Source organism: Triturus cristatus, chromosome 2_2, assembly GCF_964204655.1.
Source record: "Triturus cristatus chromosome 2_2, aTriCri1.1, whole genome shotgun sequence".
In the NCBI taxonomy this organism is placed as follows: Eukaryota; Metazoa; Chordata; class Amphibia; order Caudata; family Salamandridae; genus Triturus; species Triturus cristatus.
In genome coordinates, this window is record NC_140582.1 from 491,790,445 (window position 1) to 491,804,108 (window position 13,664).

Consider the following 13,664-nt stretch of genomic DNA (forward strand, 5'->3'; position numbering starts at 1 on the left):
CTCTCATGACCTCGTGCTTCAAGTTCTTTGCTGCAGTTTTGTAGAGATAATGTAGAAAATTATTTCAGAAGAGTTATGATTGGCTTTGGATAGCTTTTCAAGGAGGGGGCGGAGAGAGTGATTGGATTGAGCCAAGGTAATAGGTTATAATAGTGAGAAGTTAAAAGGTGGGTATGAACAGGGTTCTGTTTTACTGGTTCAAGTGCTGCATATAGCTGGGTTGAAAAATTACGAAATGCTTTGTGCAACCATAAGTGATCCTGCTAGGAGAGCAACTATGGTAGATTTAAATTACTGAGCTACAAATTATAATGGTTTTTTTCATTATTCATGCCAGACTGAGTTATGTTGCTGTATGAATCTTTTTTTACTTTTATTAATTCTTAGGCTCGGCACTGGTCAAGTCCGTTATTCACATGTTGATTTCTTGGCCAATCTTTTCTTGTTTTGGAAACCACACCCCTTGGAAGCCTTTTTAGGTCTCGTTAGCATGGGCTGCGCTGGCGAGATTTAATATTTGGGGTACTTTTCAGTAAAGGGCTTTAAGCCCCGCCCCTCTTTCCCATTGGCTGGCATCACCGTTTATGCTAAACGGCGGCCAGCCATTGTGAAAGAGCTGTTGGTGACGTTTTCGCTCGGCATTTTCTGCCGTCCCACTTGGACGGCCTCGCCTGCTTTCCTTCTGAAGTAAAAGGTTTCTTATCTTTATGGGGCCAAACACATGGCCCCATAAAGATAGGAAACCTTTTAGCAGGCGAGGCCATGTGGGACGGCAGAAAAAGGCAAACTAAAACGTCATAGCGAGCGCTTGTTTTTCTAGCGCCAAGAAACCCAGCACTGACAGTGCGCTGTGTAATACAATCATCCACTAATTCAATAAAGAACCGTTCGATAAACTAACAGCACTGCAGGGCCACTTGGATGTGCCAACTGTGTTATGGCAGTTTTATTTCCATAGCGCTTTCATACCCGATGCGAGATCCAATGCGCTTAAGATTTGAGAGACGTACTCGGACAGAAGGACAATTCTTTATACATTAAATCCAGCCATTTCTTTGATTATTATTATTTTATGAAACCAAGATGCCGCTACTTCTTCGTGGAGTTCCTGACTTTACAAAAGCCTTTACATTTTTCATACCAGCTCATATTATCATGAGTTTATAAAATAAAATGAGTTTGAACAAGAAAGGTTGTTTATGCAGCTGTCATGAAACTGTTTTTTTCCTGAAGGGTCAGAGTGTTTCATTGTCTGATCATTCATTTTGTACATAGAATGACCAAATGTTATAATTTATGTAGGTGTCATAGCAAATAATGCAATTAGCTGTGATAAGAATTCTCGCATTCTGATCAACGACCGTTTGAGAAGGGTTAGAAATTATCATAATTTTAAAAACGAAGGAAACAGAGCTCCGGTTCCCAGTTAACGTCAATAGCTTTACACCACCCGGGGAGGGCTTCTGGGACGGGGTGCCGAGAGGGCAGCCGCGTGCTCGGTCTCACGGGCGTGAAAGTAGAGGTCACGTGCAACGCGAGGAGCGAGCACCGAGCGAGGAAAATATAAAAGATAAAACTGCGAAAAGTGAACATTTCCAAGACAATATATTTATCAATTCAGTCAGCTGCCTTAAATGTCCATACAACTGCGTGGAACATGCCGAATTTATGAAATTATTAAAAATTAGGTACTTGAGCAATAAATCGAAGTACGGAACTGTGCATGCGCAGTGAAAGCTTTTCTCGTGACGTTAGATTTACGCTTTCCAATAAGCAATGTTATCGTGTCACTTGTGATGCGCGCAGTTTGATTTTAAGACTGGACATCTCATTGAATTGTGTGTAAATATATACTCAGGACAGCGGGAATCCCCGAAGCCTTGCAGCCGCGTATATCGGATTATTTCTTCATCCTGAATCCGAATACCCTCGTCTTCTCCCGTGCGGGGTCTGAACCACTCCTCTGGGATGCGGTGATACCCCTCACACCAGCATCCTAGGACAGGGAAATAGTATTTCGTTGTAGATATTCCTGGGCAGGATGTGGCGTGGGTCGACCGTAAAGTATCGAAATAAACGCCCCCCTCGCCCGGGAGAATAGTTGCTTGTGAACACTATAAAATGAGGGACTTGAGCATGTATCTACTGCCTTCACCATGTTTGCGCCTGGGTGGCCCTTTGCTGCATTGGTTCTTTATTCTGTCCCTGTTCTACTTTTTTTGTAATAGCGGGAACTTGGCAGTAGGGCATTAGAACCTTCACCTTCAGAATATGGTTATTGATCAGCAAAATGACTGAGGTAGCGAAAGTGACATCACACACCCTTTGACATCATATTTTTGTTGTTGCTGCAGTTTTTATAAAGCGCTAACTCGACCCGATGCTATTGGACGCTTTGCATGAGCTCCAGTTAAATTGCACAAGGACACATTCATTTTTGCAGGGAGGTTAATTGGTTTTCCCAGAATCACAGGATCTTGAACCCACTGATGAGACTCGAACCTGGTTCCCCAGATCCAAAGTCGGCAGTTTTGGCCGTTATGCCACATTATGACCCTAGGCCCCTAAGTCTTCACAAGTAAGTAAGATCAGATGACCTAACATTGATGCTACATGGAATAAAGTACCACCGTACATACATTATAATCATATTGCACGTCACCAAGGAGTTGCTAGACCATATAGGGGAGTGAGGCTAAAAGTCGAGTTCCTTTATAAGGTCATGGAACGCCAAGGTGACTTTCAATATCATTAACAAGTATGGCAGAGGGTATTTTATTCCTTATATTACATGGTCACAGCAACATAATTCCTGCAAGTCACATACATCCCTGGTGTATTTCTCTTTCATACAAAAGGAGTATGGTTTCAGACTTGAAGAATAAAAAGTGGGTTTGAAATTAAGCACATCAAAAAAGCAGTTAGTAATGTGTTGCAAAAGGATATTAAAATCAGCTTAATATAAATTAGATTAAAAAGGTGCCGAGGCCCAGCGTAGAAAATGGCAGTGTGTCTATTTCTTCTGTAATGACCTTTAGTGTGCAAACAATACGCATGTTGCCATGAATATATGTTTTCTGGTTACCATTGTTTGTTTTGGAAAAACCGCCATAACAAAGAAAAGCAAGTTTTTGTTTTCATTCCTTATTCTCCATGCCACTGGAATCAAGCTATCCTGGCTGAAGAGGGATGAAACCCCGAAACCGGTCCTAGGATGCTTTTTTCCAGTCCAGGGAGGACATGGCTTGTCAATTCGGGCTGGACTGTTCCCATGAGGCACAGGGTCAAGACTGATTTGCATATGGCTGGGTTCAAACTGGAATGGCATGGTGAGCAAAAAAACGATGGATTTAGGCCCAGATCTCTGTACTGGGGTGAATGTATGACATTGTTCTGCATTCTGTCCATCAACTGTTGTTTAGGTCTCGCCTAGCAAACAGCGCATGCGCTACTCTATCCAGCAGAGCACCTTTTGGAATCAATTCTGCGAGGGCTCTCATGAACGCGTCTGCAATGGTCAAAGATGGCTGCTCTCGCCATTTGTCCATTGCAAACAGCATGCGCGTGTCCGTGGGACTGTGGACAGTCCCACGCCATTTTGTTGCCATAGCAACAAAATGACGCTTCGCGTGTTTTTTTTGTTTTTTTTTATGTCAGCCCCCCCGGGGCACAAGCAGGTATTCACTTCTGTCTTTTTGCTGAGATCAGCTGTCCTCACAGAATTGGATGCCTGCTTGTGCCCCAGGGGAACTGCATGACAGCCGTTAGAATTTGCAATGCAATAGGTCTCGCATTTAAGCGAGTTTGAGCTATTGACATTGCAAATGACAATGCCTTTTATTTATGTTTCAAAAACGAAAACAAGAATAAAAGGCATTGCCATTTGCAATGTCAATAGCTCAAACTCGGGTAAATGCGAGACCTATTGCATTGCAAATGCTTGTTCTCTTTTCTGAAGTCAGCTTCTATCTTACTGAAGAGGGTGGAACGTACTGAATGTGTCCCTTTTCTCTTGGATCTATCCTAGTCTCTCTTTGTGTTAAGTAGAGAAGCCCCATTTAATCGTCTGTTTTGGTGAGGCACACTGATAAGTGTCCAATTTCTATGATCATGGACTCCTAAATGAGCGTACACAAAGATGGCCACTTAATTTCCCAAAACGGAAAAGTCTGCATGGTGGCTGGAAAGAATGGTCTCACAGACATGCTTAGGGTCATAAGTGCAGCAAACCAGCTATTTAAACTCTGAAATGAAAGGGATTCTCTGATTTTAAGGATAGGGTAGAGATTTATAGAAATCACTTACACCTTTTGCATCTGCAGCCCTCATCAGCCAAACATTTTCATAGAACTCCTCCAATGCCAAGGTATTCACAAAATTGGTGGCTGCTGCTGTTACAGTACTGGAAAATTAGAGTGAATATATTTTCACCATGTGATATTTAGTAATGTTCATAAACTACAATTATCTCCATCTGTCCGCTAGTCAGCACCTAAAGGCATTTCTAGTCTTTTCTGACCCAGGAATTAGAAAGTCATTAACTAGATTAGAAACACAATTTTATTTTTTTGCTTCATAAAAGGAGAAATTGCTGAAAATATCAATAGCTGTACCTAATATTTGACAGTCACTTTAAAGTGCAATGCCACTGCATCATTACAGACTGCAATGCATTGACAGGCTGTTAATTTTTCTATAAGAACCACTAACACTGGCTTTCTGGTTCTTCATCTGAATTCCCTCTGGATAATATTTAGCTTCACTCAATGCTTCTCTGTTTCTCTCTACCTGTGCTCAAACAACCCCCTAAGGTCTTTTTAAAGGGTCTTTCTGTTGATATTAGAAGGGAAATGCTAATTTCTTTTTCACTGATATGTCTCACCGTAATCCAGCCTTTTGGTTTATATGTGTCTCTTTTTAGTCGTTACTGGCCAGTTAGGCTTTAGCTTTCCACTGTGGGGTGACTTTGGATCTGCTCATATGGCATTCTTGGTTCGTCTCACACTTTGACACTCAGCCAGCACAGCAGGGAGGCATATCTGAAACCTGCTTAAGATTAATTTTTTCCTTCTGAATGATCTTTTAAACAAAGCAAAAACCAAAGGAAATGATGGACGGAGTGTTGAACATTGCAAGCACTCACCCCCAGTCAACTGATCTGGGTTTAATCCATCACCGTTCTTTAGCCCACTCTGCCACCCCAGTTCAGACATGGCCATATGCAAACATACAGAGAACTGCAGTGTTGAACTTCTCATACTTTAGGGTAGACACGAAGGCAGGAAGCCAAAATCAGCGAAAGATCAACCCCTTTAAATGAGCTCTATAACCTCACATCTAACCCTACTAGCAGGAAAGCCGTCGACTCCTAGAAGGCACTTTTTTGGACAATCTCATTAGCAAGACATCCTTGATCTTAAGGAAGAAATTTCAGCATTTATACGAGTCTACAGAATGTGAGAAGCTGTCACAGTGACTTCAACAGGAACCTACTCTGAAGATTGGCGAGTGAATCTTTATTTCATGGTGACCCTAATGATGATAGAATATTTTCCATAGGGAGCCCTTGGCGATCTAATAGTACTGCATGGTACTATTGGCAGTAGAATAACTTTTAGTGAGCACTGTTGTAAAGAGTGACTTTTAGTGACAAGCCTCACTGGACGTCTACTTCAAGCATGCAAAATCCTTAGGTCTTAAGGAGCCTGGATGGTGGTAGATTCGTCTGACCAAAGGTCACTCACTAAGTAGGGCAAAAGTTCTTACTTGGAGATATTGTGCTGCACATCTTGCCTCCTGGGGATTATTCATATTTAAGATTGTTTGCTGCCAGGTGTCAGACAACTACACACATTGCTCCACTGTGTGTCTGTCTCGAGCAGATCTGAATGGTCATATAGACTTGGTGAGATGGAGACTATAAGGCCCTTTTCTAAAGTGAGTATTATAATTGAGATTAATGCCACAGGCTAGCATTAGTCTGAGGAAGGGTCAGGAGAGGACTGGTGCTACATTTAAGACCCTTGTAGGTCTTGCTGCACCACCACGACTCCCTACTAGATGGCATCTGGATAAATCTACTGCCTTGCCTCTAGGAGAAAGGAGAACACCGGATTAGTAAAATTTCATTTTTTCCTAGGGCTTGGAAAACTTTGTTCTGGATATGACCAGGCTACTTACCTAGTCTTAGTTTTAGGTTCAGATCTAATTTTAAGCTGACAGTACCTTACTCAAATCCCCCATCTCCTGTACCCCCTCAAACCTGTTCTGCTCTTAAATCATCAAACCTTTGGCACATTTTCTCCTTGACTCTCATTGATTTCTCTCCAATTGTTTTAATCTGAATTTAACCTTTGACTTCTATCCCCATTCCACCTTTCACCTTTTTGGAGTTTAATCACTCACAAGCAGCTCGCAATCCATTTGATCCCCATTCAGTGCGCCTTGTGCATCCTTCAGACCACTAAAAATGCTCTCTTTCATGCCTAATGTTACAGTATTCGTCCACATCATAACAGTCTATTAGACATGCTTAATCCTCATCTGCCACCCTCTGAACTGCTGACCACTCCATCTAATTTGAAAGTTCTACCTCTCAATATTGCTGACAGTGGTCTTCTCCCACCACCTCTCCAGTTGTTCATTTTGTTTCAAGGCACAGAACCCAGTCTTTCATATTTCTTCAATTGTGCATTCTTCAAGACTTAGTGTTGGGCCCCCTACTTTTCTTACTGTGGATTTCCTCCATCAGTGAAATTATCACCTGCTTTGACTTCTCTAGCTAACGGTCTAATATGGAAATATTTGTTCTATTTTTTTTCTACTTTTAAATTACTTTCTAAACTCAAACCACTGTCTCACTTCTACTAGGCAGGGTCTAATTCCCTAAAGGACAATTAATCAAAAATGGGAGGGGAAATATATATATATATATTACCTACTGGCGGTCGCCAGTAGGTAGTTATAGTTAGGACCCCTTTTCCATAGGAAAACCTCAACATTCTATTTTGAATAACTTTGGCGCCGGTCGATGAATCCTCGCGAATTTCTCAAAATAGGTGGGGCGCTACGCTCCGCTCCTACCCTGAAAGTCTCGGGGGGATTCGTCAAGCGGGGGCTGAGATAAAAGGGGGGTCCCAAAACGCGTTTTTCCCATGCATTTTTCCATAGGACCTTTAGAACGAGCTACAGCCCGAACGGCTGAATAGAATTACTAGAAATTTGGCAGAGAGGTAGTCCCTAGATCAAGGAAGTGCCTTTTGTAGGTTTGGTGTAAATCTGTTCAGTAGATTCTGAGAAAATAGCCTTTAAATCAATATATATATCTGAGCCCGCTTACGGTACGCTTACCGTACGCTTACCGTAAGCGTACGGTGGCGTGCGCGAGCGCGATTCTGATTGGCTCTTAGATCTTAGTAAACATTCGAATCGGCCGAAACCAGGAAGCGGCGGCCGCCATTTTGTCTCTCGCACTGAGTGTTGTTTATCAAACAAGATGGCCAAAAACATGTTACGGGGCTGTTTTGACAACTCCCTCCCACATAGTCATGTTGAGGGAGTCCCCAAACATCCCCCAAGAGCAAAAACGGTTTTATTTTTTTTTCGGCAATTTCGCAGAGTACGCTTACCGTACGCTTACCGTAAGCGTACGGTTAAAAAAAAAAATATAAAAAAAACACTATCCACACTTACCCCACCCCCTGTGCTTTTGGTGGCCGTAGGCCACCAAATGTACAGGGCTTATTAATAGGTAAAAAAAACTAAATTTTGCCAACATGAAATTATAAAATCGAAATAAAAAAAACACTATCCACATTGACCCCACCCCCTGTGCTTTTGGTGGCCGAATGGCGTAAAGTAACTTAGCATTTAAAAAACCGTACAAATTCACTGAAAAAACCATAGGTTTCACACACGTTATAGTTAGGAATTAGCATTTAAAAAACCTTGCAAATTCACTGAAAAAACCATAGGTTTCACACATGTTATAGTTAGCGGAAATTTTACTGATAAAAAACCAGTGAAATTGCCCCGTTATAGTTAGTGCTGGCAACTATAACTCACACGACCGCAATCTTCTGCTGATGACATATGTGTCTTTATGAAAAAAAAATATTTGTAATATATGTATAGCTAAAAATGTATGGAAGAAGACATGGGCAAATAAGTGTCTAAATACAGTATTAGCATCAGCAGAGGATTGCGGTCGCGTGAGTTATAGTTGCCAGCACTAACTATAACGGGGCAATTTCACTGGTTTTTTATCAGTAAAATTTCCGCTAACTATAACATGTGTGAAACCTATGGTTTTTTCAGTGAATATATATATATATATATATATATATATATATATATATATATATATATATAATAATTTTTTTTTTTTTTTTTTTAAATCTGTATCTCTGCTCCTTGTATATCATTGGAATAACATATTGTGATTTTAGCAGCTGTAATTATTAGACTTCATTTGAACAGTCACTTGCCGATTGTATCGCTAACCACTGCACTAACTGATCACTCTAATGCTGGAAAGTGGGCAAAAAAGAGAAGCGTTCACCAATTCAAGGAATAAAGTTTAGGAATTGTGATTTTAGCAGTGTTGTGAAAGGCCATTGATAAACACTTCCAAGCCCTGCTAATGTTATTGATGCATAAATGTTTTGGAATACAGCAGAGAAAGGTAAAGAATGAGTAATGTGAGCACATTGTTCCTGGACCTGCAAGGATTTCAACCGTGACTAATTCTGGTTTCACTTGCCAACCGTGAATTATGTCAACAGATTTCCTGTAGACAGGGGTAAAATTGGGAGCTTTTGCCTCTGTGTTTTCACTTGCAGCTCGGCAACAAGTCATACATGCATCCAGAAATACCAACCTCTAGACTGGATCCATGTTGAACAAAAATTGAAAAATGTTTTCTCGAGAACTGCCATACGATAGCAATGGTAATTCCTAGGGTTTCCACATATTGATGTAGGGCTGGAAATAATTAGTTAAATGCACGTGTGCTGGACTTTCCTGGACAGAACTCCACCAGAAATCTTTTGCTCCTAAAGTCATTTTCTTCCATCAATCAGACAGTAATAATTTGAGTGTTACCTAGACCAATGCCTCCAGTATCTTGCAGTTGTCACTGCTACAATCATGAAATGATGGGCTTTTACCCAAATCTCTTTCTTTATATTCAAACCTTCCCTTACCAAATTTACAGAGAGGCCTGGCAGCAGTGGGGTATCTGTTCTATGCTGATAGAACAAACTAACAATTTGAACGCTAAATACAGTCATAGATTGCATGTCTAAAGGTATGAGAAGGACAAAGGATGTTTTGACCCTTCATCGGCCTTCTGCTTCTGGAAGGCCTATTTCATTTGAACATAAAAAAGGTAACACATTCTGTGTTGAACTCCTAGAAATGTCCAAGAAATCCAAGACAATCTGTAAGGGCTGATACATAATAGAGCTTAACTTAACCTGTAAGATGGAGACGTTAAAATGTCCCCAAAATGGCTGCGTCTAATGTAAAGTTTGGATACCTTATGGGTTAGATTTTTTGCCATATCCGTACAGTATCCTCAGTCCAATCTTCAGTTATTCATACGTGTCACACTTAGTCAAAAACCACGTGGAACACCTGGGAATTACATTTCCTCCAAAAGGCTCAGCAGTGACTCATATATGTCTGATCATAAGTACTGGATCAAGTATATACACACAGCTCAGAAGTTTTTTCGTAGATATCTCTGGGTATTGGTAATGCCAGCTCAAATTATCTACTCTTGTATCCAGTATTGTAAAAAGACATAGGACTTGATTTAGAGTTTGATAATAATATGTCACAAACGTGATGGATATCCCATATACATTTTTACAAGTGTGCTGGTATTAAGTGCACTTGTAATAAGGTGGATGAGATATCCGTCACGTTTGTGACAGAGTGCTTGTCTGGCAAACTCTAAGTCGGGCCCATAGTTGCATGCATAGAGGTGTTAGAACCAAAGGTGTAATTAAGGATGAATTACCATTTTACATAGTTAGCATTCCCTATCATGGATGGTAAAAGGTCTTCATTTCGATCAAAGAAGATCTAAATCTTGACCTACTTAGTGATGTAGTTCCTGGGTTCAAACTTTCTCAGTTTGGAATGCCACCTACCCCCAGCTATTGTACCTTATTTGTGATTCCAATATCCTATGAAAGACTGTCACCAGGAAATTTGGTCTCCTCCCTTCGCGGCTCCCATCCCGCCTATGAAGGTGGGGGTCCCGCAAGGGTCTATCCTAAGCCCGTCACGGTTTAATATTTATATGACTCCTCTTGCACTTCTAGCTGAGTCACACGGTGCCAGGATAGTGTCGTATGCGGATGACACTCAACTGTTGTTTACATGCGACAAAGGCTCTGGTTTTAGAGGCGTGGAGATCAACACCTTTCTTATGGAGGTTTTCTCTTGGTTGCGGCTTAATCAACTAACGTGCAACCCAGAAAAATCAGAGATTATCTTTTTTGGTTGCCTGCCTTGTGAATCATGGCACCAATGGTGGCCTCGGGATATGTCCCCTCCTATTGCTCCTGTCGGTATTGTCAAGAACTTAGGGGGGTCAAGCTAGACGTCAAGCTAGACACTACCCTAACAATGAAAGTCCAAATCCAGACCATGGTGAGCTCATGCTTCGGCATGTTGAAAATGTTAAAACAATTTCATCCTCTATCGGTCAAGTACCGGAAGACAGTAGTTCAAGCCTTGATTACATGCAGATTGGATTATGTTAATATCTTGTACCTGGGCCATCCTGTGTATTTATTGATTCGTTTGCAGGTGTCTCAAAATGCAGCGGCTAGAGCCATTCTTAGGGTAGGTTCCAGAGCACACATAACAATCCACCTGAGGGCCTTACATTGGCTTCCGGTATGTAAGAGGATCCAGTTTAAAGCGCTGGTTCTAGCATTTCGGGCCTTTCACAGCACAAGTGTCGTATATCTAAGGAGAAGGGTCCAAGACTATGTGCCGCAACGGGCCCTGAGGTCCTCAGGACAGTCATTAATGCACATTCCCAAGTTTGCCCGCTCTCGTATAGGCAGTCGCTCGTTTCAAGTGCTGACCGCCTGCTTGTGGAACGCACTGTCTCCCTATCTTAGGCAGGTCCAGGACCTGATGACTTTTAGAAGACAGCTTAAAACCTGGCTTTTCCAGCAGTAATTCTTTGTTCGGCCATGGCTTGATTTTCGAGCTCTTGTTTCCTGTCTTTCTGTGGTCCATTGTCAACGCCGGGACACTCTGTGGAGTAGCCGTGTGTTTTACAAGTACCCATTTTCATTTAATTTAATTTCATTTAATTTGCATATGCCAGCTATGTGATCCCCAACATAACCTGCATCCTTGCTCTGTTTTTTTTTTATACCTGGGAATTAAACAATAAAAGGCTAAGGCTTGGCATGATCTCACTTGAAATATCAATACTACTATGTCATCTAGACATGGTTTGACTTCATTGCCCCAGTTGAATTCAGAGTTATATGCTACTGAGTCTGGGCATATTTCCAGAGGTTTAATAATGTATTCAAAAGGAATAGTGAGAGTGGACACCCTTGCCTGGTTCCTCTCTTGATAGTCATTGTTTCCCCAAGATTTACTATTAAATGTAACTGTGAACCTTGCACATAACTACATGGCCTCAATGGCACACAAAAAAGTTGGAGTTTGGGGCAAAAGGTGGCAGGCTAAGCGTCCCAAACAACTTCTCTGTAACTAAAACAGTCACACATGGTTTTGCTTCTATTACTGTGACATCAATACAAAAAAGAAAAGATGCCTACTAAGTTGAATTTGAATCATCTCTCAGTACTGCTCCCCACCAGAGCTGTCAGTGAAAAGCCTTATAATAAAAAACTTTTTAATCAGTGTGCCCTGTTTATTTATTAGCTCTGCAGTCATGTCTCTGCCTCTTGTTTATTAGTTATTGATGTGAGGAGATGTCTACTTTGAAGCATAATGAAATAGTTTTAACTCTAACTCAGTAAACTGTATTGTTCGGTCTTCCAACAAGATTCCTCTTGCTAAAGGGCATGGTGCCTTTAGTTTTTTATGACCGGGCTTCCGTAATGTGCAAGAGGGGTAATGGTTGTTTCAGCTAAATATCCTCTGCAAAAGAAAATGATCCACTTTAGTCTGCAGAAACACTTTTTTAGTTTACTAAAATTGAATTGAAGTGACAGGATGTCTACCTTTGTAACTGTATGTTAAGCATTCCAGTAAAGTCTAAACAATTATCTATAGTCTGCATTCACAGAATGTTTTCTTAGGAGGATCTTTCTGAAAATTTATTGTACCATGTTATTTGTATTTTTAGTATTCTGTTCCATTTCATTAATTCGATTGTATTGTGCACAATCCTTGCATGTTGTGTGCCAAAGGCACTAACTGAATGTAAGGGTTTGCTACAGCTATTAATATAGAAACGTGAGTGATTTACAATTTTTTTACCGTGTATAGGAATTGCCTAAACCAAATGAAGAGAAGATTAAACTGGTTCTCAATCAAAGTGCCTGGACATCCCATTCCAATTCTTTGGCCTCTTATTTGTCTAGAGTGTCTGGAAAATCTGAAACTGGCAAAACTGGTCTGATTAATCTGGGTAATACATGCTACATGAACAGTGTTCTTCAAGCACTGTTTATGGCAACAGAGTAAGTATTATCTTCTTAACTTTAATAGTTTGTTCCATGGTGCATTTGTAGCTGCATAGATCTCCTGTGATGGAATTAGTTGTCAATAACCTGTCATCTTTAAATACTAGTGCAATATTATGTTAATGTCCCAAATTGCAAACATTTGTAAAAATGCACTCGCGCTACTGTGTTTGGCACCAGATGGTGATGACCTTGGTTTCTATGCACATGCTTTTGGGGCCCTAGATCATACTTTTTAAACCTGTCCAGGCCAGAGAGGATGAATTGCCTTGCTACCACCGAACATTCAACATTATTGAAAACTATTAACTTCAAAAGTTTTGCGTTCAGTAATCATTGCATGCACATTTATTTTTGCCACATATGTTTAGACAGTCTTTCTTATCCTTCTTTTCGCTCTAATTTATACACACACACACTACTCCTGCACACCCTGTATCTCCTGTTACAGAAAGTTTTCCGCTGTTATTTAGGTGCTAATTTTTGACTGAGACTAGTATGTCTATGAATTGGCTACTTGTGAATTAGATATGTGTTGTGAACCATGATGTATGCTTTGCATTTTTCAAAATGACTGGTTTGAGCAAAATTGAAGATTGTACCAGGTGAAGCAATACATTTGTTCAAGTAAAAACTGGGTGTTTACTGATTGAGCATTGCCATTTGTTGCAGATATCCATTAACTACTTGTGCTACCTACCCAGAATTACTGCCCAATCCATATTGCGGTAAATCTGACACACAATTTGCATGTACCGATTTTCGTCTGCGCCTGATGACTTTTTCTTGCGAAATCCACCTAAGGGGTGTTGAATGCATTTGAGTTGTTCTCCATGGTGACTAACGTTTCACTTGTTGCATGGGCCATAGCTATGCTGGGCTTCAGTCTGCACTCGTCCCCAGCTTCTCTGGGTGTAGGGGTTCCAAGCCGCTATTGTCGCTTGAGCTGACTTATGAGAAGTGGCATTTTAT

General features: G+C 40.9%; 1 protein-coding gene across 1 annotated transcript in view; it reads left to right on the forward strand.

Annotated features, from left to right (window-relative positions):
- The window catches only part of USP38 (ubiquitin specific peptidase 38), a 216,248-nt gene that overhangs the window by 77,327 nt on the left and 125,257 nt on the right, over nt 1–13,664 (forward strand). The window contains exon 7 of the mRNA XM_085641602.1: nt 12,496–12,689. Within this exon, the coding sequence (XP_085497728.1) occupies nt 12,496–12,689 (194 nt within the window). The remainder of the gene's footprint in view (nt 1–12,495; nt 12,690–13,664) is intronic.